Source organism: Simochromis diagramma, unplaced genomic scaffold (assembly GCF_900408965.1).
Source record: "Simochromis diagramma unplaced genomic scaffold, fSimDia1.1 OVJJ01000304.1, whole genome shotgun sequence".
In the NCBI taxonomy this organism is placed as follows: Eukaryota; Metazoa; Chordata; class Actinopteri; order Cichliformes; family Cichlidae; genus Simochromis; species Simochromis diagramma.
Window position 1 is genome coordinate 11,273,097 of NW_024387030.1, and position 25,780 is coordinate 11,298,876.

The 25,780-nt window shown below is 39.6% G+C and overlaps 3 protein-coding genes across 4 annotated transcripts; all 3 read right to left on the reverse strand.

Moving 5' to 3' along the window:
• Nucleotides 1-521: 521 nt before the first annotated feature.
• Nucleotides 522-1,962, reverse strand: atp5if1b (ATP synthase inhibitory factor subunit 1b). Its single transcript, XM_040041307.1, has 3 exons — nt 1,827-1,962; nt 1,058-1,170; nt 522-959 (listed from the first exon to the last, which is right to left on the reverse strand). Exons 1-3 carry the CDS (start codon nt 1,893-1,895, stop codon nt 818-820), a joined length of 324 nt encoding a protein of 107 aa, XP_039897241.1. The 5' UTR covers nt 1,896-1,962; the 3' UTR covers nt 522-817.
• Nucleotides 1,963-3,443: 1,481 nt separating this feature from the next.
• On the reverse strand, nt 3,444-8,651 carry zmpste24 (zinc metallopeptidase, STE24 homolog). Its single transcript, XM_040041304.1, has 9 exons — nt 8,275-8,651; nt 7,051-7,197; nt 6,751-6,954; nt 6,273-6,425; nt 5,974-6,115; nt 5,580-5,755; nt 5,209-5,313; nt 4,953-5,096; nt 3,444-4,866 (listed from the first exon to the last, which is right to left on the reverse strand). Exons 1-9 carry the CDS (start codon nt 8,380-8,382, stop codon nt 4,642-4,644), a joined length of 1,404 nt encoding a protein of 467 aa, XP_039897238.1. The 5' UTR covers nt 8,383-8,651; the 3' UTR covers nt 3,444-4,641.
• Nucleotides 8,652-9,639: 988 nt separating this feature from the next.
• On the reverse strand, nt 9,640-25,614 carry rlf (RLF zinc finger). 2 transcript variants are annotated; one of them, XM_040041302.1, is made up of 8 exons: nt 25,375-25,614; nt 23,346-23,500; nt 18,910-18,991; nt 17,711-17,846; nt 17,398-17,600; nt 15,621-15,757; nt 15,316-15,457; nt 9,640-14,783 (listed from the first exon to the last, which is right to left on the reverse strand). In XM_040041302.1, exons 1-8 carry the CDS (start codon nt 25,552-25,554, stop codon nt 10,167-10,169), a joined length of 5,652 nt encoding a protein of 1,883 aa, XP_039897236.1. In that variant the 5' UTR covers nt 25,555-25,614; the 3' UTR covers nt 9,640-10,166. The 2 variants fall into 2 exon arrangements, with proteins under 2 accessions (XP_039897236.1, XP_039897237.1); XM_040041303.1 differs by lacking the exons at nt 15,621-15,757; nt 17,398-17,600; nt 17,711-17,846; ... (1 more) ...; nt 23,346-23,500; nt 25,375-25,614 and adding an exon at nt 15,792-17,385 and having other exon boundaries at nt 15,316-15,378.
• Between the last annotated feature and the right edge of the window lie 166 nt (nt 25,615-25,780).

Below are 25,780 nucleotides of genomic sequence, written 5' to 3' on the forward strand. Positions count from 1 at the left end.
TTCCATCATCAGTTTGTGCCCTGAAGCTCAAGCACACTTAGGTTAGGCAACAGGACAATGATCCAAAATGCACCAGTGTCCACTTCTAAAGGGGAAGGGAGAAAAAAATAAGTGGTAAAGTGGCCTAGTTAAAGTCCTTTCAAGCTTGAAAACTCAGTAGATGTACCTATGATATCAATTTGAATATCCTAGGTAGGCTAGGTAGGCAAAAAGCAAACAAACAAAAAAGAAATCATAAAGGTGTTAAATACTTTTAAAGATCTTAATAGTATTAAATTTATATTACCCTACTTCAGATCAAGATGGCTTTAAGGAGCAGTTTGAAACACATATTGACCAGGTCACATATTTGTGGTGCCAGACAACTTTAATTATCTTTTTTTTTTACCATTTTTATATCTCACATTAAAGGTGTGCTGGTTGCAGCTTAGTCAATTTTATCACTTGATTTGCTGCCTATTGTTGCTCATTGAAAACAATGTTTCTCACAAGTTCACAAACTGTTCACTGAAATAAAACAGTAGCATGAAGCACAGATTATATTTAGTCTTTTTCACTTTGGCATTGTACCTGTGACATACGGCACACCAATGAACAACATCACACAGGAAAATGTTCTTGGAGAGCATGCCATGGAACCCGTACTCATTTCTTTTAATCAATTTTAATACCTTTCAAGAATTTACATAAGTACCATCACTCAAACATTCATGACTGGCATAACACAGTGCACGCAGAAACTAGTGTGGTTACTAAATGAGTCTTGGACAGTGAGGAGAAAAAAAACAAAACTTTTGTTTTATTTTAAAGGCTTCACTCAGTCGTCATGCTTCAGCTTTCTGATCTTTCCCTTGTGGCGGTCAATCTCGCGCTGGAGACGTTCAATCTCCTTTTTGTGGTGATCAATTTCGTCCTCATGGTGCTGCTTTAGTGCTGCCAGCTGCTCCTTCTCCTTGCGCCTTATATGAAGAAAGACAGATATCACGCAAGCTTATTTTCATGTAGAAGAGGTGGAAAAAGTGGACAAAAAACTGTCTCTATAAGTTGAATTTCATACTTGAAGTACATCTCCTCCTCTGCAGCCTGCTTCTTCCCCATGGATCCACCTGCCTCTCTGATAGAGCCTCCACCACCACCACCTTTCCCGGCACCTTTACCCAGCTCACCCAGCTGAGTGGGTGGGGAAGTATTTAAGAGAAAAACAAGTTTAGTGAATTAACTCAGCAACAAGCGAAAAATAAACAAACCCCAAAACCCAATAATAAATGCATAAATAAAAAATAGAGCTCTGAGTATTTTCTATAAAGACATTTCTTTAACAGATGGCAGCTTAAAATTAAACATTTCTTAAAGTTACTTTCTTTCTCAACTTTAGTGATCAGGGCTTTCTGTGTGATATTAAGGTGAATCTGCTGGACACTGTGAAAACAAGCCCACGTTGAAGGTCAAGGTTTTATATTTTTTGAGTGGGTTAAAAGGCTTCTTTGTTTCCAAGGTGATAATGGAGATATCTCGAACAGACCAGAAACGCTTTTTGAGCAAAACCTAAACGTCTGAGAGGACAAAGCAGCTCACAAAACCAAATTCTTTTTCTGAATAGTCTGACAGGTGGCAGTGCATACAAAATTAACCCCCTTGGCATATATAACCTATAATTATTAGGTAATAATGTTCAATTAGAAAGCTAATACCACAGTGCTACAGCAGGTGAACCTGTCATTAAGGTTTTCAGCTAGCAAAAATGATGAGGCTAAACATGTCACACCGCTGTATAACGGTTACACGGTGTTTGCAATGAAGTGAGGCGGTTGCAGGACGTTTATTACCTGGTCGGATGACATTCTCAGCTGTGAGGTGACAAAAGTCCTGATATTAGGCCTCAAAAACCTCGCCATGTTTATGAAAAAAACCACTGACAAGTAGTGTCGAGCTTGTCCTTGTCCACAAAAATACACCACAGGACGGCGCCATTATGTCCAAGGCGGGGGTGCCAACAGAAGATACGTTAGTTCAATTAAATGATACATTTAAAAAATCTATTCATACGATGATGTATTATTTCAATTTATCTGCTAAATATATTTCATATACATAACATGGAATAATAACATAGTGCAGGAAAAACACAGTGTTTAATTCCCGCAGTGGTATGGTCTTAAAAATGGACACCACATTGCCGCTCTTTACGTAGCAGCTGACCTTATAATTTTTGTTATGCTACATACCAATAACGCAACACGATGTGTGATTTCTTAATTCATTTTTTAATTAATTTAAATACTATATACATTCACAGCTAGTGAACAAAAAGGGGTTTAAAATGTTTTTTAAACAAAAAAACAAAATCAACAATAACAATGGTTATTTCTACTTTTTTTACATAGCTTAATTAAATAACTTGTGAATTGGGATTTTTTTAAATTGATATTTTAGTACACAGTAATTTTTTATCTAAAGAAATAAGTTTATAAAACATCAATTTATTTTTAAGCTGAGCATCAGGATGGGGAAGAAAGGGTATTTAATTAACTTTGACCATAGCATGGTTTTTATAAGTACTTCAAAATCTGCTGATCCATTGGGAATTTCCCACACAACCATCTCTAGAGTTTACAGAGATTGTAGGAAGGCAACAGTAATTCTAATACATGAATGTACTTGCCAAACCGTGAACCAGATGGGCTACAGCAGCAGAAAACCACATGAGGTGCCACTCCTGTTAGCTAAGGAAACTGAAGCTACAAATCCCAGAAGCTCACCAAAATTGGGGGAAAAAAAAGAAAAAAATGGAAAAACATTTCCCCTGATCTGATAAGACTTACCTTTTGCTGTCATATTCATATGTTAGGGTCAGAATTTTTAAAACAGCATCAAAGCATGGATCTGTCTTGCCTTGCATTAATGGTTCTGGTGTTGGTGGTGCAGGGGATATTTTCTTGGCATCCTTCTAGCCAAAGATCAGAACATCTCTGTACTCACATGACCTCCAGTCTCCAGGTCTCAATCCAATAAAGCATATTTGGGATGTGGTGGAACAAGAGATTTGCTTCATGGATGTCCAGGAACTGTGTGATGCCATTATATAATTATCAAAATCTCAGGAATGTTTCCAGCATTTTGTTGAATCTATGCATTACAGATATGGTGTAAAATGCCTCAATTCATACAGAGAATATATCTATATGAATTAAGGCAGTTTTGAAGGCATAAAAGGGGTCCAACCAGCTACTAGGAAGGTGTGCCTAATTAAGTGTCCAGTGAGGATTTTTTTTGTTTGTGTGTGTGTGTGTGTGTGTGTGTGTGTGTGTGTGTGTGTGTATATATATATATATATATATATATATGTAAAATTAAAAATATATTCCAAAGTCATCACTGGATGTAAATCTTATCTTTTGTGTGATTTTCGCAACATTTTTTCTAAGTAAAACAAGCACCCCAAATAAGATAAATGCTTAGAAGATTTTATTCAACACTGCAAAGAAAGCATACACCCCCTCTCTGAGCAAACCAAACTCTGGCTCACGTGGTGAAATCTTGCCATCTCCCTCCCATAAGTCCCCTATAAATACTTTGCTTACCAGGTATCGCTGGCATGAAACAAAGAGAAAAACCAAACAAAAACTATGAAACTCTACACGAACTTAAAAATTCAAATCACATTCAACATTTTTTTTTCAACAATTCACTCCATATATCATTACTCTAATCACCAAAGTTACATATGTACAGGTATGGTTGGACCCTACATGACAAGCAGGTGCTTAAGAAAATTAAAACAGCAGCCCCTCATTGCATGTAAAAAACAAAACAAAAATAACACGTCTAATGTAATGTTCAAACGAAACATGTCGCACCGCTCTGTTCACTAGGTGTTCATTATGGGTACAAAGAGGAGAATTAGAGGCACTCGTATTTTGTCACTGTGACAAAGAATCTACAGAGTTTCTCTTTAAATTAAAAGAAAAAAAAAGAAAAGAAAAGAAAAAAAAGCACTGAATTGATGAGTAGACTCATGAATATTCACTTGAACTTGACAATAAATGTTGCACTTGCTGTACAAATCAATCTGGCCCGTGCATCTGTAAAAAGCATTGTAATGAGTAAATATACTGTATGACTAATCATCTTAAATTAATATATAAAAAAAAAACAACTTAACATTTAACAGCCAAATAACTTGTCAATTTCATTTGAGCTTCATACTTAGAAGGGAAAAAGAATGATGTACTGAATAAATTGTACAAAAATAAAAGGATTTCTAAAAACAAATCTATGAGTGCAATCTGAGAAATCTGATATGTGCTCTGACAATTGCTTTTTTCTTTACACGTTGTCCAGATCTATCACACACAGCAAGTGTGTAAATGGTTTTTCTGAATAAAAGAAAAAGAATAGTACAGGCTTAGATTTTTTCTATGGTTGCCTTGTGCTGATATGTTTTGGTTTTGTTTAAAACTAACTTTCAAAGAAAAGAAAAAAAACAAAGTATGGCAAGTGAAGAAAAGGATAAAATAAGATAAAATTTCCTAATGGGGGGCAGAAGGGAAGGAAAAAGACCAGGGTGCATCACAGGGCCAGGAGCGGTCTGCGGAGGCCCTTCGGAGGAGGCAGCGGTCGCCGCTCCCCCTTCCTGCCCCGTCAGTCTTGCTTGGTGTTGCCCAGTGCTCTGAGGCGCTCAAGGAGAGGAGGGTGGGAATAGTGCCACATGGAAAACAACCAATCAGCCACAGGGAAGCCCAGGTTGTCTTTGTTCAGCTTGATGAGAGCCGAGTAAAGCTCTGAGGCTTTGCCCATGCCGCGAGCAAAAGCATCTGCCTGGAACTCAAACCTGCGACTCAGGACCGTCAGACAGAAAGACAGAACCTACAAAAGCGAGGAAGAAAAGAAATATTTAAACATCTCAAAACAACAGGATTTAATTATTCAAACTTTCATGATCTCACACATACCTCGTTGTAAGGAGAAAAGATGAACTGGAAGATAATCATCAAGCCTATTAATGTGGGCTGGCTGTCATCGAAGCCAAAAGCTACAAACAGCTCCTTACGTCCAATCAGAACAGCAAATAAGGAGAAGCACAGGAAGGAATTCATCTGAAGAGATAAAAATAGATTCAGTTCAATCTCTGAATGTCTGTAGTATGATCTAATCAGGCTTTTATATGTTTTGGGATAAAACAAAAGACATCCATCTGGGAGAAATCACCTGACTAATGACGATATTCTTGACGGTATGACCAAGCTTCCAATGGCCAAGCTCATGACCCAAAACAGCAAGGATCTCTGGGTTGTTGCATCCTTGTTTTTTGTTCTGTGACAGAAGATTCAAAATCAGTCACCTAAAATTTCCAACAACATCAAGCCTAAACATTAATACATTTAATACTTGGGGCTTTTCCCAATCCTTTATTAAAGGATTTTAAAAGCAAAACAGAGCTTAATGACCAAAAAGATATATCTTTCAAGCTCTCAGACCAGTTGTTATCAAGCAAAAATCAACCAAAGTGTGTTTCAAGACAAGTAAGAATACTCTGTCTTTAAAAGTGTTTTTATGAATCAAGTGCAATTCTTCGCAACCTTGGGCTTGGCTTTAGACTCGCTGGATGTCTCATCACTCTCTGGCTGCTCAGGCTGTGACTCTCCAGCCTTGTTGAGAGGTGAGTAATCCTCCAGCAGTGTGTCAAACAGCACAATGCGTTTGTTCTTGAAGAACCCGTAGAAGTATGCATTGCTGTGTGAAGAACGTTTAGAACCTGGAAACAAGACAAAAATTCATGGATCTCCAACCAACCATCGCTCCACAATGTCAAAAAAGAAACATACTAATGATTGCAATGTAATAATAAGGGGCTTGATAATGTAAGGAAAAGACTCTAGAACAACAGAGAGAAATCCCCAACAAACGACCCACAATGAGCAAGCACTCTGTGACAGTGGGAATGATAACTAAAAAGACACATTCAAGACATACCTTCAACTACGTAAATTTTGGTGAGGGGGAAGCTTATGCTCTTGGCCATGGCTTCGATATCTGTCTTTAACTCTCCATCTGGCAATGGTGTGAATTTGTCAAACAGGGGAGCAATGTAATCAGCATAGATGGTTACAAGTACCTTAGAAGACAGAGATGACAGGATGTATTACAGGTGTAGTATCAACTATGTACTTCTTTTGAGTTTCTCACTAGTTAACTGACAAGAAACCCATTTTCTTATTACACAGTGATGCATTTTCAATGTTTTCACAGAGCGAGGCGAATGCGCCACTAACCAGAGAAACGACCAGGGTAAAGAGCCAAGCATAAATGAAGAAGTAGTCTCCGCCGATCTTTATGATGTACAGCAGCAGGGAGGTGACAGGAAGCAGGATGCACTGAGTGACAGCAAACTTCTTCACGGCATCTTTGAGGAAAAACCCCAACGTCTGAGAGGAAGAGCAGACATTAAAAGAGAACAGAGTAAACAGGAGATTAATACAGTGTGTTAGAGTTCTGATTTCTTTTTACTTCTTCACAGATTCTCCGGTCTTTGAATTCATTTTGGGTTTAAACAGACAAAATTTCACAGTCAAAAACTTCAGTCCATCAAAGTTCTTATTACATTTTAAATCGTTTGTGTTTTTGACATTAAACAACATAAAGACACAGCTTCAATATGAGCTCTGGAGCCCATCAACTGTGGTAACTTCAATCCAATCAAACTCAAGTTAGTCTCGGCAACAAACAGTGAGTGCATTCCAGCCAGTGTACCTGCTGATTAAAGCCGTGCTTCTCCTCAATGACGAAAGTGTTGTACAAACTCCAGGGGAGTCCAGTTATAGCACTGAACAGGGTAGCAAGCGTCAGAAACACGAGGGACTGGGTGATCTCGTATTCTGGACCAAATCCAAAGCGAGCAGTCACAGAACCAGCGACAGCCCACAGAAATGGTATTCCACCCAGTAGCAGAATCAGCTGAAACCGTTTTGAGCACAATATTTTAAATGTGTGGCATACAGAATGAGTTAGACTAGGCTAAAACAACGGTGTCTTTTAGTTAAATGATCTTACCGTCCCCTCGGTCTCAGAATAGAGTCCAGACCAAAAGCTGAAGTTGCTTTTATCCAGCTGGTAAAGACGTGACTTCTCAAATGTTTCAGAATCCATGATCTTGCCCAGCTCCTGCGGTACATGGGTTGTTGTTCTATATATCCTCCTCTGCAGTGTAGGAAGACGTGTGCATAAAGTTACATTAACAGTGAAAATCATCAAGGTACTGATGTAGGGATCCAATGCGGTCAGTGTAACTGTCCAAGTTACGTATTTCAGATGTGTATTTTTCAAGTGTTAAACTCAAAACTTGACAAGTATCACATAATATAATCAATACTAATCCAATTTGATGTATTCCTTTAAATATGTGTTTCAAAGAGCATCTTTTTAACCTGTTGAGTCAATACTATACAATCGTGTGAACAATATTGCAACAATTCGACCTTTGAGCTGGTAGGTGAGGCCAATAATTTGTGTGGGGTTTTTTTTATACTAGGGATACCAAAATCTGCTTTGAAGTCTTTTAGCTCTTAATCACTAAATTTGAACTAAAGAAATTTCACAGAACATGTAAACATTGCCTACTGCCATGAATCTAATGATTTACAGGAAGGCCAATTGTGTCTGATAATCGTGTGAATCCCTGTCCATATTCTCATAAAACTTGCTCTCTGCACTCTTTCCATGTGTGTACTAGCATATCAAGACTACGTGATAATGTTCTCGGTTAAAGACGTTCTCTGTATTATTTGCTACATCAGTTCCTGTTCCTAGAGGAACTACACCCACCCCAACACTGTCGTGAGATACTTTTCAATGTGGCTTAACTGAAGTGAATAAAAAAAAAAAAAATGTTTTAATAGGATTCAAATAGCTTCATATTTCACATCCACATGTCTGGGCGTGAAATAGACCAGTAAACATTTCCAGCAAGCTGATTATGGACTCATAGCTTTGTGGTTTCGTATTAAGAAATCTTATGCTGTTGTGTTTTGAAACTAAATACCTAGAATACTGAATAGCAATAAAAATCTAACCCTGCTAAACGGACCCCTTGGTCGCATCACATATTCAACTGTCAGAATATCCTATATTAAATGCAGACTTTATGAAAGACACAGCTCATAGTGAGTCCACGGGAGATTAAAATCAAACGTTTTAACCACTATTAGCGGTTCGTTGATTTACGCTCTGCTTTTATTATAAAGCAAAGGGATTTAATCTGATAAACAATTGACTCACCTGTCTGTAAGAAAGATATGCCTCCCAAAGGTATACTGTCCATGAAAACCCTAGGACAGCGTAAAATATCTGCTTTTCCACCGGCAGGTCAAATATAGTTTCGACCATCTTTGCTCTGTGTTACTAGAGCAGTTAGCTAAGCAGGCTAGCAGCTAATTAGCTTCCGCTCTACACACACTCACAGACAGACAGCACTTTAAACGTGAATTATGGGAAATATGCCCCTCCGTCAAATAGACAGATACAGACTAAAGTTTAGATCTTTGCATCCAGTTTTCATTCCTAAGAAAAGTCTAGGCTTTTACAACTAACATCATTCCATTCATCTCAACTACCGAGCCCGTTGGTTATGCGTATCAACGAATTCGGCACCCAAAGGAACGTCTTCTATAACTTGGTTCCGCAGTGGATTTTCTTAATTTGACTGACTCACTAAAGAGTTCAAATTTTTGCATTTCGAGAAAACACCTTTATTTCAACCCCCATTAATAAATATTCTACACAAATATTTGTGTAAAATGCAACTACGAATGCAAATGTATATTCACACTATTTAAACTCCTAATAAAGCATAATTTAAGGTTTTAGAGTATTACTTTTTTTAAAGCACTAGAACTACACGTTTATTGCTGGCGGTAGCGGCCCCATTTATCCCATGAGCATGATAGCTAAACAGACGTGGCAGCGCAGGAAATGTTGACTTTTGCTACTTAATTCCTCTTCTCGGTTCATTTTGATTATTTACATGCAATCACCACCGATAAAATAACGGTTTTTACTAAAACACAACAGGAAACGTGTCGGATCCTGTACCACACCCATTTTATTCAGTACAAAGTACGCACACATTTAAAGTGTATATATTAATGTGGCTTTTCATATCTATATAAATATGGATTTAAATTCCTAATAATTTACCTTTAATTAAAAACACTTTAGACATGTAAAATTTTAAATACTAAAACCACACAGCTGCACTCATCCCTTCCCGTGCACAGAATCTGTTTATTTGCAGTGTCGCATCTGCAAATTTTAACCACACATGTGCCAGGCAAACTGGATTCTGACAGACCTTCCGGCAGGGCCTCCTGAATACTTCTCATGAGCGAATACTGTAATTCACTGAAAAGTAAGCCCAAAGAAGTGTTGACACAGCTAACGCTGGACTGTTTGGAGTTTAGGAGTCTGGGACTATAAACGATGTCCGTCTTTGCCTGATCCATAAAATAATGTAAAGCGCTAAGCTTACTTTTTCAATTAACAGTTTTAATCTGAGGGAAGACAATAACATTTACCAAGAAATAAGAAAATTAGTAATTTACTTGGAAATTTAACAAATTAATAAACAATCCAGAGAGTCAAGACTGTAAATTCATTTCCACATTTATTTTATTAGAAAGTGTTACATACATGTTGGCCAACACCTGTCCACTGCAACCCAACACTGACTTATTATAAACTGAGGTGAAAAATAACCAAACGTATTCCTTCATGGACTTTGTAGTAAGGAAATATTTTCAGTCACATTTTCACAAAAGTGAAAAGGCCTTGCAATTCGCTACTGACCATTTCTAACAATCTGAAAAGCTGTACATTTATCTCAGAGAACTACAGTATATACACTTGTGACCAGGATTTAACATAATAGGTGTTATCTGAATGCTTCATTACAGATGTCTAAAAAACCCAAACAATCAGCTGGATCTAGTGTGCAGTGTTTAAGCTTGTTTTTTTAATTTTATGCTAATTACTACAACTGTTCAGTTTGGCAACTTAAAAATAGCAAAAACATAACAGCATCGTCATGGTTGGGAGAAATAAAAATACTGATACACAGCTGTGAAACTAAAAAGTCATTTACCATAGCCATGTTAAAAAGGTGCTCGGTTAAACTAACTTCCAAGAAGCAGTTTGCTGTTGTTGGTGTCTGTTGGGAAGAGGTCAGGCAGGGCGGTGGTGCACACGGGTCTGCCCAGGACCACCACGGGTCTGAGGTACTGAAGCTGTTTAATTGCCAGGTCCCCACACCCAGCCAGGGCTTTGTCCAGGATGGACTTCAAGTTTTGGACTGACGTGAAGTCCCCAGTCATAGAGTGGGGCTTCAGCAGTGGGGAATGAGTGCGTCTGCTGCGGGTGTGAGAGATTCCTAGCTGGTTGTTCTCTTTGACAGAACAACTACGTCTGAAAGTGTCCCGCCGTTTTGCTAATCCTGTATTTTTGTCTTTTGGAGCAGTTTCTTGTATGAACTTAAGAAATGAAGACTCAAACCCCATAGGCTTATAGCCAGCAATGTCAAAAGCCCGTGGAGAAGCACTACGAGACTGAGAGTCTTTTACGTTTGAAGGCTGTTCAGACAGCTCGTTCATCCTTTTCAGGGGCTGGCGAATGGGAGGACTGGACAACGTTACGGATCCATTTAATGTTTTACTACCATCTTTGTTGCCCGATCCGTCTTGGAAGCCCTCTTCAGTAGTAAAACGAAGTGAACATGGTGGTGAGAGGTCAACAGTGACCGGGCGGAGCAGAGGCTTGATTTTATCCAAGCTCAGTCTCTCCTCTGGTTTCTGAGTGCTCTGTGTTCCTGCAGCAGCATCTTCAGCATGCCCGCCTGTGCTCGGCTCACCATATAGCACCTCGTCTGCACCAACGAGGACACCATTTCTCTCAACAGGTGGCAGCTCCTGCTCTTCTTCTCCAGGGAAGCTCAGTGCATCATGATTGTCCTCATCCTGCGTGTCCCCTTTGATGGAATGAAGACTCACGGGTGCAGGCTGTGCCCCTGCGTTTTCCGACTCTGCTTGGTACTCCATTTTAAGAACCCCATTAGGGACGCACGTGCCTGCAACAGTCGGTCTGGCGGACTTCCTTTGAATGAGTTCTTCGAGCTGCTCGGCAGTAAAAACAAGCTTATCTTCATTCTTAAAGACATCTTCTCGGCGCATGTGGTGGACCTTCAGGTAGTGACGGTTCAAGCTGTGCATGTACGTGACGACAGAATCGCAGTCCTGAACCATGCATGGGTAGGCCACTCGCAAGCAGCGATCCTGGCACATCTGTAGTGCTTCTTCGTGAGATCTAAACACGTAACTGCTGAAACAATTTCTTTTCGCTCGCTTTTTCTCTCCTGAGACCTTTTTCTCTGCAGCACCCTCATCACCCAGTTGTTCTGACGTAGCTGTCACTTCAGGCTTTGGACTCTCAGCCTGTGCGGTGGGTGAACCAGGTTCCTCTTTCTGAGGACTCTCTGGTGTGACTATAAGCTTCTTTTGACACCCGGTAATAGACTTCTTGTGAGTGCTCTGCAGACGTACCACCAGCGAGTCGTACAACTCGCAGTGACTATAAAGAGTGTGCTTTTTAAGCGCACCGTCATGGCTGAACACTCTTGTGCAGCCGTCATACTTGCACCTTAATAGCTCAGGTGGTTGCGAGTGGTAATCACGAGTGTGACGCACTAAGCTGCTTTTAAGGTGGTAGGAAGCATTGCAGTTTGCAAAGTGACATTTGAACTGGGGTTGAGGTTCATCTGAGTTTGGGAGAGGCCTTTTTTTGGCAGGCTCTTTTCTCACTTCTGGACTGTGGTGCACATCAATATCTTTTTCCAACAAAAGCTGAGAGCGATTGTAATGATGTACTAACTGGAGGTGGCGCACAAGACCTCCCTGGGTGGAAAAAGCTGCATCGCAATTTTTTGCCACACAATGAAAAGGTTTACTGAACTTATCAAGTATATAGCACAGATTACTTTTGGCTACCAAGCGTCTTGTCGTTCTGACTTGCTGTGTGGTCTTATCTTCACTTTCCTGTCTCTGCTCATCTTCCTCTCTACCCTTTGCCTCATCTTCCCCTTCCTCTTCAGATGGGGAGTGATTATCAAAGTCTTTTCCATTTTCACTTATCGCTGTTGAGTTTTTGGTCTCTTGTTGGTGTTGCAACTTGGGGAGCTCTTTCTTTTTTACCTTTAGGCCGTGGTTTGTCAAAGGCGATGTTAGTTTTTTTTTAGATTTGGACACTTTGTTTCCCTCATGCTGTACAGATGTTACACTAATCTGATCTACGCAAGTCTCACTCATGTTATGGAACTGAATATAATGGGCCCTCAACACGTGTTTTTCCCTGTGGCTCTTGGAACAAAGGTGGCACACGTAAGGCTTAAAACAGGTGGTTTTCAAAGACGTCAACCTTTTGGCCTGTTCAATGGTACGGCCATGTCTGGTGTTATAGTGGCGCAGTAAGCTGTAACTTTGAGCCGTTCTAAAGCCACAACTTTTCATCTCACAAACATAGGGCTTAGCACTGGCTAGTGATTCACTGCCACCTTCCTCAGTGGTTGCTTGTTGAGTGAGGACTTTAACCTTTTCCTCTGAAAGATGTGGTCTCTTCTGAAGCAAGACAACAGGGGGCTTTGCCATAATTGCCTGATGAAGAGATATTTGAGACGTGTTTGAGTCCACGCTGGACTGAGTGGGTTCGTTTGGCAAACTGTCGGAATTCAGGTCCAGTCTACTGAGCCCGATGAGAATCTCTTTGAGAGCATCGTTTTTTGTTTGAAGGCTTAAAGAGTTTGTTTCACTGCTTTTGGGATGAGTGGAAGCTTTTTTTTCTTGGCAAGTGTCCACAGGTTGAAATGGAGTTGGGTCGTTTTGTCCCTTTTCTTCATTCTCCGGTTGATTTTCAGACTTTATCCATTTGGACTTGGATCCCTGCTCATTGTCATGTTTGTGTTCTTTGTTCTCCAGTTTGAGATGTTCTGGGTGAGCACATTTAAGATGTCTCTGGACATCTCTGGCTCTGGAAAACGTCATGCCACACTTCTCAAAGCCACAAGTGAATTTACTTCCATCAAAACACACAGCCACCAAGGTCATTGTTGCTTTGGGCTCTTTGACGTCAGATTCCTGCAAGGAGGAGGAGCAACTCACTGACGAAGCATTCAGGACGTCTCCATTTACAGTGTCAGATTCAACTGACTTAGTAAGGCGAATGGCTGCATCAGTAACAGTCTTAAAAAGTTTCCGCTTTGCCTTCCTTTGAGCCTCAAAGTCCTCTTCAGAGAAAGTGATGTTGTGTGTTGACAGATGCTTTATAAATTCCTTTTTGGACAAGTAATACTTTCTACAGTCAGTACTAGAGCAGGTAAATGCCGCATCTCTGAAATGCTGTGCTTCATGGTGATAGATCTGTCCCAAGTCAGAGTATGTGACATAACAGCCTTTGAGCTGACACTGGTAGTTGAGCTGATAGCCATGGGTTTGCTTGTGTGTGACAAGTTCATTGGAAGTATTAAACTGCGCACCACAGCCTATAACCACACACGCGTAAGGCCGATCACCATAGTGAACTCTTATATGTTTGCGATGATGGTAAGCTGAGACAAAATGACGTCTACAGAAGACGCACTTTTCCCGCTTGTCTCTCATCTGGTGAAAATATTTCACGTTTTCATCACCTTTGTGCTCCGACTTTAAGTGGACATATAAGTACTTGGAATGTTTAAAAGTTCGTGTACATCCAGTTCCTGGACAGGGATACTCATCCCTGTTCTGCAGTTTGAAATGTTGGTCGATGTAATCGAAAGTTACATGCTCGTCGCTGTCCACATGTTTCTCTGTCCCCGTTTTGGCTTGCTGCACAATATGCTGCAAGACATCTGGATCATGGGTGGATTTGTAATACAGCATTAGAGAAGGATCGATGGTGATCTCACCCGGTTCAACGTCGTCATCTTCTTCTATCGTTTTCTGTACTTCCTCAGTCTTGGCATGATTTTTGACAAGATGTGTTTCACTCTCAATGTGTTTTTTAATGTGAGGAACGAGTTCCTTCCGACTCTCGAACTTTTCCAAGCAAATAGGGCAGGGATGGTTGTTATCCTCTGCATGTCTTTTTGAGTGGTGAATGACTTGGGTGTCTGAGATAGACCTTTTACAAATGTGACAGCAGAACTTCTGTTTTTTTGCCTCAGAATCACCTTTGATGTCTGTTTGGTTAATAGACTGTTTTTGATCTAGCTGTTCATGACTGTCAAGACCTCCATTTATCCCATTTTGGTGCACCGATTCTACTTTAACAGTGACTCCCTGCAGCTCATGCAGTTTATCCTTCTCAATGGCCTCTTCCTCTTCCCCTTCTGACTCGGGCCTCAGCCCCAGAAGGGAGATGCAGTGATATTTTAGAGTTTTCCAGTCCCAGAATTCGGGGTCAAAAGGCCAGTAAGCTTTCAGTGCTAGTAGCAACTCACAGCGTAGTGAGTTGGGAATAACCTCACTGTCCTGGTCATACTTTTGGTCTGGGCGCAAGTAGAGCTCCTCAAGACAGCTGAAGGCTTCCTGAGCAGGGCCAAGCAGGAACTCTGTGAGTTGGCAGGCACGCAGAACCTCAAGGTCGTCTGGAAGAAGGCAGGACACCGTCTTACAGACAGAGATCTTCGATTCAGAGTCATCCTGCTTTGGAAGTTGAAGGGCTTTCACGCAAAGCTCTACCGACGCAGGTATCCCTGGTTCCTCCGCCTAAAAAGTGATATGAAGAGTTATATTCCCATTATAGAGTGCTGGGAAATACAAAAAAAATACCCTGTTACACTGGCTACATAAACCTCTAAATACACTGCTAAAAAAATTAAAAAATTAAATTAAATTAAAGGAACACTTTGAAAATACATCAACTTCAATGAAGGCAGCAGGGGACTCATATCCATACTGATCTACACTGATAAGGACTGGTTACTGTGTCAGGAACAAAAGGATTCCACATCATTTGATGAAACTGAAAATGATAAACCTACAAAGTGCTGAATTCAAAGACACCCTGAAAGTCAAAGTGAAAAATAACAGGCACGCTAGTCCATTAGGCTAAAATTTGTCCTCCCAGATCTGGGCCAGGGCATCAATGAGCAGGGCATCCAATCTGTCTCATACATCTTTGTTTGCAATCTCCGGTCAAGTAAGAAGTAATGCAAATATAGTCTGCCTGCCCCCATAATGCCAAACAACCTGTTCCATTTTAGTATCACAAGTGTAAAGCACGGGTTTTCACACTCACCTCTGTCTGAATCACACGGACCAAGTAAAGCAAATGGTCGACTGTTTTGGCAATGGCACCTAGCTGAAGGCATCGTTCCAGAAGAGACACTGGTGAGGGGTCAAGCCTCCTCTGAAGCTTACTCCACAATAAAATCAACTCCCTTTAATTAAAAAAAAAAAAAAAAAAAAAGTTTACACATATAGTTGTTTGTGAATGCAAAAATTACCAAAGAATCACTTTCTTTTAAATAAATTCCTACATCAAGTCTAAAAAAAAAAATAAAATAAAAAGAGAAAACTTGTCTTTAAAGAGAGCCCACTCACCAGGAGCAGTAAAGACTCTGCTGCTGTAGCTGCTGTGTCAAGAAAGTTGTGCACAGGATGAACGCTGTATTCTCCTCCCCCTCTGTCTCCAAATTACACGTGATCTCAAGTACGTCCTTGCAGTCCAGTCTCGATATCTACAGGAAACATAATGTTGGCTGCTCAGCAAACAACGAAAGAGGCAACACATCTCCAGTCACTCAAAAAGTTACAAATGCCAGAAAAATCAACATCCATGGATCAACGTGTGTCTTTTTGTATATTTAGTTTTATGTCCGTCATATACTACCACCAGAATAAGGTGATAAAATGTTCTCCCAGTATGATTCAATACAAAATTTGCTGTTTTCTAAGATGCAGACCTTTGAAGAAGTAGTGCTGTTGTAGCTGCAGTACAACATTTTAAAATGTTTAAATGTTTCTGGAGGAATTTCATGACCCCATGAGGACAGAAAATGGTCTTAAACTCTAATGGGGTGAGCATGCCCTTGGAGGCATATAGAAAAAGCGGGGTAACTGAGAACCACAGAGGCAGGAGCAAAAAAAAAAAAAAGACAATAAAGCACATGCAAGATCTGGATAATATTCTCATACTAGTCTGATTTATAAAATGTATAAGAGAGCAAACTAAAAACTTCCTCCTGACAAAACAACACAACTTTTTTTCCTTCACTGTATTATAATAATGAATGTTCTCTCTTCATGGCAGAGAAATTATGTTATATTTTATTTAAAAGGCCATTTTTCCATTTCACTCTCTCACACACACACACAGAAAATGCAATAGGACACTCGATCTAAATATCACTGCACCGCTGACTCAAGTTTTCCTCACAGCTTTATATTTATAAAGTATAATAGCCTCTTTCTTCGCTCACTTAGACATTATGTGTGGAAATGTGAGCCGTTTGAATAAACAAAACTATTTTTGTATCATTTTTTTATCCCGAGTTCAAAGCTGTGTGGCTTTTGTATGAATATAAAAAAAAAAAAATGCCCAACATACTGACAACTCTGTGTGTGTAATAAAATTACACTTCTTTCTTTTCTGATCATGCAAATCCTATACCTAGTCTGCACTTTTATCTGAAACACTTGCGAGACACTGTAATCAAAAGAATAAAAGGAGACAGCATGTAAAACAAATCCAAACACTGCTTAGTACAGGAATTATCAATAGTAACTGACAAAGAATAATTATTATGCTAAGGTACTTCTGTGTGCACATGGGTTAGATTTATGTACAAAGAAGCAGGCTAAAACACTTTTACAGCATACAATATAATGCCAAACTGAAACTAGGCCACAAAGCACCCAAATGTTCTATCGGCTGGAGGATTTTCTGAGTCCTCCAACTGAAAGCCAGAAAACTGAAAGCTCAATTTGCATGTGGGTTTGAAGCTCTATTTTTGGAGTCAGTGCAGAAAACCCTTATGAATAGGTAAATTTTTTACACTCATTCTAAAAAGATTTGACTTGCAAATATGCCCCATTTTTCTTTATCAGCTAATATCAGTTACAGATTGCTTGTGTATGTGTGACTGAATACTAAGAATGGATGCTTTTGTCTGTCCTCTGAAAGCTTTGGGAGGCCATCACAGTCGTGATCACCTGGCACACATTCTGTGTCACACTGAACGCTTCTTATATTTTTGATACTCTGCACGTTGGTTTGGTGAAAATGATAAATGTAGAAACTCATTAATTAATTTACTGAAACACCCAAAAGTCACCAAAGCAACCAATCCCAGCTCACAAAAAGAAACTGCTGGAATACCTCCATTATGGCCTCTTCGTTGGGCAACAGGTGACAAAGCAGGGAGACATATGTCTGACGAAACGTGGCTTGATTAGAAAAGGTGCTGCATTCAGTGCAAGCTTTGGCCAAAACCACAGCTTTGGCAATCTCGCCCATCTTTTCCAGATGTTTCACCCGCATCTCCATGAAGCCCTCGCCCTCCAAGCTGATATATGCATTAACTAAAGACAGAATTCAAACAAAATCCAAGTCACAAATAAAGAAAAAGCCAACGTAGTTCTAAGTAACTGTAGTTTTCAAATAAAAAGAACCTAGTTGATTAGATCCTAACCTTCTTCTGGGTTAGTCAGCTGCCCGGTGAGGAGAGATGTAAGGACAGGGTTGCTCCATGCCCCTCCCTCTCCTGTGATTTGGAGTAATGCTTGAAGGTCTGTGCTTCCATACTGTAGCAGGGTATCATGGGCAATCTGCACACAACACAAAAATGGTAACGCTAAATACAATAAAATTGTTTGGTCAGCATCTTTATAAACATTCATTTTCATGAACACAAAAAATATAATTATTAAGGGCTATGTTCCCTTTATGGAGGCAGCAGTGCTTCTTTCTCTCTGTTGATGTGTGATAAAATGATAAATGAACAACTCAAAAGGCTGTCACAGTTTGTGATTCAGCACAAGCGATATTTCATTATCTGCTCTACACCAAGCGAAACGTTTGTCACTGTTCACATCTAAAAAGGAAAACAGGTGACAGCTCAGCACAGCCTGGTTTAGAATTACTTTTTCTTTGCTGACAAGTCTGTCTGTAGAAATTAAGACTTTGTTTTCCTTTTTGAAATGTCATCAATCAATGTCATTCAGCATGTGGGTGAACTAAACTTAATATAGTGACTTCGCAGCCCAAAATCTAGTATCAAAGAAAGTAAGAGTACTTAAAAACCTATATGAGACTTCAGCTACAGAGCTATTACATTCCCATAAATCTTCTCAGTATGTCACAGTTTTGCTCAGCTTGAACATATTGAATCAATTTAGCAACGTATTCTGCCAACTCTTCAGTGCACATTTGCCACAAGAAATCAAGTCCACAGCCATGCGACCCACCCACCATGAGATGAAAGCGCTTCACTTCATCCTTTGGAAACAAAACTGCTGAATGTAAGAAAAATTGAAACACTATTCTTTTTAAGTCTTGTATCTTTAAATCCTTTGAGAAAATAACTATTTCAAGCCTGATACTGAAGATATTCACACATAGATTTGTTTCATATTGAAGTACAGATTTGACAACCTGTGAAGAGTGAGAGGTTATAAAGACAGATGTTTTAGACTCACCACGGGGTAAATAAAAACAAAACAATGCTGTCCACACCAATTTGAAACAGCTCGTCTTTGGGTTTACTTTTAGGAGGGCTTTTACAGAAAACGCCCAAAGACTCAACTTGACCCCCCCCTTCACAGACACACACAAATTTACTTTTCTCTATGCAGTCACCCATCAGCAAACAATGCTTTGAAGGTCCTGTACCTGAACAGAGTGGTGGAACTGAACCCAGGCTTCATATGGGATTTCATTCTCAGGCACTGACAGCAACAGTTCAAAACAGCTCCTGTAGTAAAAACAAGGAGATGTTTTATGACACTATAATAAAACAGTACAAAACAGAACAGCCAACGACAGTATGAAGAGTGTGCAGAGTATGATCCAACCTTCAAGCCACCATGGCCGCCCCCCTACAAGGCAGTGTTCCTAATAATTCAATATTAATATTCACTAATATTCCTGTACACATGGATCTGTGTGCATGCCAATTAATATCCTTGTAAGTAAGTAAGTAAAATTTATTTATATAGCGCTTTTCACAGATAAAAATCACAAAGTGCTTTACAACACAGGAAATGGGAATATAAAAACAATATAACAGTAAATAAAACAATGTAAAACAATAAAACTATAAAAACAGCATAAGAAATTAATCAAATGCTTTTCTAAATAAAAATGTCTTCAGCTGTTTCTTAAAAGAATCAATGGAGTCCGTGCAGCGAAGAGTCAGTGGGAGAGAATTCCACAACCGTGGTGCCACAGTCTGAAAGGCCCGATCACCACGAGTTTTAAAACGGGTGCGCGGTACCACCAGCAGTCTCTGATCTAATGACCTTAAAGCCCGAGAAGATGTATGTGGTTTCAGCAGGTCAGATAAATATTGAGGAGCATGACCATGTAGGCCTAAGGTAGAACTAAAATTTTAAAATGAAACCTAAAATTTACAGGCAACCAGTGAAGGGAGGCCAAGACTGGAGTGATATGCGATCTTCTCTTGGTGCCTGTTAAGAGACGTGCTGCAGCATTCTGCACAGTCTGAAGACGATTTAAGGCTGATTTGTTAAAACAAGTAAAAAGGCCGTTAGAGTAGTCTAAACGAGAAGAAATAAAAGCATGAATAACCATCTCAAGTTCAAGCTTTGAACTTAGGCTTCAGGGGATCCTTGTCCAACAAGGATCCCCTGAAGCCTATTACCGTTGACATTAGAGTGGGGTGCGCCTTCAACAGACAGCCGGTTGCTGGCAAAAAGAGAGAGGCAACCATTTATACCCACATCCACAGACAACTACAATTGTGGTGGGAAGCTGGAGCATCCAGAGAGAACCCACACGGACCTATGGAGAACATGCAAACACACTGAAACACTGCAGCTGACCAGATACAAAATCTTCTCGCTATGACGTCAGTGACAATAACTGCATAGTACACAAATATTGAAAAGTGAAGGTGCTTCAATTATTTTGTTTCGTTGCATCAAAACATTTTCAGCAGTGGCCAACTCGTTTGACCGTACGTCCACAGCTTTTTTTAATTCTTCAAGCACCATTCTGTAGGCTTGTGTAAAGATATTTGCACACAAATTGTCTAATTACCAAATAATGGTTATACAAATGTGTCCATTCACATACGAGTTTCTGTTCAGATAGCATATTGGTTTTAACCACCATAACTGCGCTTTACGTGTCAGTCAAACAGTGATTGGTTAATAAGTGGGCTGATTTCACTTAAGGTCTTTGTATGTTATAACTTGGCTCTTCTCCATGGCTGGCTAACAGACCAACAACAACACAAGCAAGAGTAGCCCACTCCATCTGACAAAGCACACCCTCTACATGTAGACTGGCAGTCTGTGACTGCCCACAGATTCTTTTGGCTACCTCAAGAGAAAAGAGAAAAAAAAAAAACTCCCAAAAAACAAAACAACAACAGCATTCCATGTTTACAAGTACGTGCATCCCTCCTAACCAGAAATGTATGCTTTTCTTCATCACTAACCTAGCATTGCAAATTGTTGTGTAGTTTGTGTACAAGCAAGCGGCCACATGTTGCAAACTGCAGCAAAAACAGGTAAACAAAATGTGCATTCAAACCAACAGTGTTTTTAAACCTAAAAACAAATCAGCATGCTGAAGAAGTTTAACATACCGTTCACATGACTAATACAGTTTATTCAGGATAACAGTGGATTTTCAGTGCACATGTAATGAGACAACTCCCTACACCTTTGATCGCATCATGCCTCTAAACCTTTCCTGGCTGAAGACGTATGACTGGTCCTAACAATGAACACAAAGGCACAAATCTCTGACCTAGTTCAGCTCATGTTGAGAAAGTCACAAAATATCTTAGATAACTCATTTGTAGTACGAGACCTTTAATGCCCCTTCAAGGACGTCTTGAAGCACATCTAATCCCAAACAACAGCCACTCAATCCCAGTCAGTGTGAGCTTTGATTTCTTTTTGTTTTGGTTTGCAAATGACAGTTACTTAAACTAATATTTTTAAATGACAAAACCAATAATGCTATAGCCTTTAAAAAATAAATAAATAATAATAATAATAATAATAATAATAATAATAATAGTAATAATAATAATCATCAGTTAGTACCAGGAAGCACAGGATGCATATAACTGTGCACAAAATGAAGAACAAAATTAGCTGAGGTTATTATTACAGTTACCACTGCTTACGTTTTACACTTAGTATCACTGCATACCTCAGATTTAAACCATAGCTGTGACATTTACATCAATTTACAAAACCACTTATTTCCTGCGTTGGCAATTTACCCTCTATATTTCAGCAATGTTTTCCCATTTTCAACGTATAAATGTACTTTTATGCCCTGGGCAGAGGCAGGCTGCAATTGCACCAAATCGGTTGGAGGATTTCCATAATATTTAGTTTTTCGTTTGTACTCGGACTGTTGTGAGAAAGCTAAAAGTCTTTCATATTAGGAAAGCCACCTATTGTACTATGTCTCTTTCTGGACTCCTGTATGCATATAAAAGCTTTGCTCACTCTACAGGACGAGTGCTTTATTGGTGTTTCTTTACCCATTCAAATATGGGGGAAAAAAAAAAAAAAAAAAAAAAAAAAAAAAAAAAAAAAAAAAAAAAAGCACACAGTCATTGATATACATACTGCAAAAACATTTGTTTAATGTTCTTAGACCAATGACGTATCTGGAACATTTCATTTGTACATTCTTCCCAACTCCATGTTTTGCTTTGAATTTATTAAGCAAAGCAAAGAAAGAAAAAAAAAAAAAAGGAAGCAAAACTGAAAATAAATAAATAAAACTGAACCCAACAGAAAAAGACATGTTAAGAAGGCTGAACGGAAAAAAGCGCCAGGATCATCAGTGCCTCGGAATAGCAGCAGGCATATGGAGAACACGAATAAAGCATTTAGTCAGATTGCAAAGTGTACTTGTGAGGATTGGCAGATGGAAAAGAGGGAGACTAGATTCACTCCCACTGGTTAATAGTTATTACCACTTAGGAAAGAAACAATCAGCGTTGGTGTCTTTAATTGTCAACGCTTGATCTCATTTTCAGACAGCACAAGCCTGCTGTATAGGTGTAATGACTTGAGTTTACAGAAAATGCTTGAATTTGAGCTACATTAGACAAAGTTGAGTGAGCAGGCTATTAAGGACTTTGTAAATAATTGAAGAAGCTGAGGGGAGTGCAGCTGTAGAGAAAACAATATAAAAAATAAAGGAAAATGTGTTTTTAATAGTCTGTGTAAAACAATCCTTTCTTGAATTTTATTAATATAAAATATGTTTTGACCAAATGATTTGCCTGCTGATCGAGGAATTGGTATTATTGCTTCTCTGATCAGGAGTGAGGATATTGTTCGTGTAAAACTGCTCTCTCTGTGGTGTTGCAGGTAAAGCCGTTTGCAAGTGGTAAAAGATGGAGCCCTGCAATAGAACTGTAGTAAACAGGCTTCCTCAGCTTCCCGTCTAACCAGAGAAGATGAAGGCTGAAGACACAAACTCTCAGAAGAGCTATTCACTGGAAACTAGTAGACAGAGAGAGGACAGGCCCACCTGCCCCATCCCTCTCGCTGTGGGGAATGAGGCACAAGGGGGGGATGTTACTGTGAACAGGTCTCAGGTGGCCCACCCCCACAGAACGCATGCAAAATAACCCAATCTGATCCTGCAGGAGGTGTTTGTATCAGACTCAGTCACTTCTCCAGTCTACTGCATTTCTTTTCTGTTTGGTGCTTTCATTTCCTTTTGCAGTGCACACTCAGAGCCTGTATGACACACTACCAAGAATGTTGATTTTTGTAATGTTAAAATAAAAAATAAAAAAAAGGCTGTGTATCCAAAAACATTAAGTTACACTAGTGAAAAAACATGTTGGTATTCCTTTTGTTTCAAAGCATAATAACTGAATTTGATATACCTGACATGACATTTGTTGTGATATGACTATTACACATGCACACAATACGTATAGCCTTTGTCTATACAAGTTATATTGAAATGATTTCAAATTGCTCCCATGCATAAACCAGACATTCAAACTACTTTGACACCTATGACACCTCGCACACATTCTCATGAGATAATCAACTGCTTATCTCTCATAATTCAGTATATTTTACAGTACTCACAAAGCTAGCCGCTTCAAAACGAGGGCCACTCTGTCGGACTCTGCCGTGAGGTGGGATCGAGCTGAAGCAAAGCAGTTTATGGACAGACAGTAGACCTCCAGAAGAGGCAGCCCATGTTCCATGGAATTCCTGCTTCCAGCATAGTGCATCAGTGCCTGCAAAGACACACAAAGGCATCAGAAACTGAAAAAATAGTTGATGAAGCAGATTTGAAAGTAGAGTAGAAATATGTAGTAGCAATGTTCAAAAACTACGACCAGAAGAGGAAGCATTTGCCATGGATGATCAAAGGTTTTCACCTTAGGGAGATGCCTGTCTATACCTGATTGATCCCAGCTGACACACTGTCTGGTGTGTGCCTGCTGTGCTCCAGATTGGGCCTGAGGGGACTTAACTGTTGCTTTAAAACAAAAAAAGGAAGGAAGACTTCATACAGTACATGATCATCACACATACATAATGATCTCATACTGTATATGACCATTAAATTTGAGTTCTTGGGATGATTCAACCTGGTATAATTTCACACAATTTAAAACAGAATCAAATTCATTTAATTAAATTAATATTACCTACAAGAAACAGGTGTTTTATATAACTCAACATTTACTGTTAACAGGGAGGAAAGTCTCGTTTCGAGCAAATACTCAGCGATCAGCTGTCCTTCAGGAACAGAGAAGTCAACATCTACACCCATCTGTCACCTGCTTGTAGTTGGTGGGTATACACATTAAATCATCATAGCGCTATCAGCATCCCAGGAGTCTCATTTGCCAGATAGAAGGAACTTTTCTAGGTGGTTCTCGTGCCCACAGAGGCACTAAATTAATTCCCCTCTGTCTAAATATACAGTACCCTCTCAAAGGAAGGTAGGAATAAAGTCTAGGCCCTAAAGACCTACATCAGTGTACTAATTACATCCGTGAGATTTCCGACTGGAATTGGGAGTCACACAGATCTTTTTGCCTTTGTTTTACGAAAACCTGGAAGATTGAAGTTAAAACTGTACTGAAATTGAGTTTTAGTGTTAAATCAAGTGTCATTTTACACAGTTACCAACACCAAACATGGGAACGCATACAATCTTTCAACTTACTTATAAGGGGGAAGTTAGAGCTGTTGAAATCATTGAGAAATATTCAAAAGCAGCCTAATTAAAGAAGACCTGTCAGGGTGAACTAGCTAATGAATTACCCCTGCTATACCATTCTCGAAGGCTGCTGAACAGGTTTCAAGGGAAGCTCTCTAATGGTTGAAAAACTTGCAGAGTCCCTTAAGCAGCAAAAATGAAAGTGATACCTAGTTTTTAGTTAAATCAGATCCTTTAGAAAGCGGAAGCCACAGTAATTTCCCTACCATGATGACTAGATTTGTGTTTTAACTGGACTCCAATCTAAGATTTCTTTAAGGGAGACTAAAAATCTCCATTGTCGTAACTGACAGATGCGCAGGTTTAGAAACTGTCACATTTCAAGAGCACAGGAAAAGCGTATTTTCTTGAAAGTGGTCAAAATGCAACACTCCTTAGTAGCTAAACGCCCCCCAACAACAAAAATATTATGATAAACATATCTCGACGCTGCCCCGCCCCACAGGCATGCAGTAATATATGATCTGCAAACTGTGTCAATAAATTCATACAAACATCTGTATTACATTTTCTTCGTTGCCACCATAATCACTTCCCAAATAAAGCAAAGCTAAAAGACCTTTGATCTTTGAACGTAAGGCGACTCGAACCTGCAAATTGAGCAACAAATCACTGAGCTGCAAATAAGTCCAACGGCCGTGAGTTGTTTGGGTGTAAAAATAATAATAATAATGACAAAAAACACAAAAGCATATGCAAATATGCGCAAAAATAAACGTACTGCAATTGGGTGTAATCCTAACCTAAACTTGGCCAGTTAGCTAACAGGCCAGCAATCGTTGCTGGTAATTCTGCTTGCGGGATGCGAGAGGGAAAAAACAGTCCTGGGTGAGCTAACGATAGGCTAATTGTAGCTTCGATGCTGCATGTACACATTACCTGACAGAAGTTATCGCAGTACTCCGTGGAAGACGCTACGGAGATTTCTTGTTGCCTGAGGACGTCCTCGAAAGCTCTCAGTGTGGCCAGCAGGTTTTCCATTGCAACTAGGGTATCTTCGGCCGTGTCCAGGGCCCAGTCGCTCCATTCGTGCTCTGGTTCGACATTATTCTCCGCCATCTTCACTCTCCACCACAGCGCGTATGCAGTGCAGTCTGACGACCCCTTCAATGCTGTCGGAATATTTAAATACGTCAGCTGAACTGACACCAAGATCACCTGAAAAGTAAGTAGAGGGGGTGGTAAGAGCAGAAATACAAAGTGGGCTTGTACTGTTATATTCAGGCCGTTGTTGCTATTCCTTTTGTAACCGCAATATCGATATACTTTATTTTCTATCCAATAT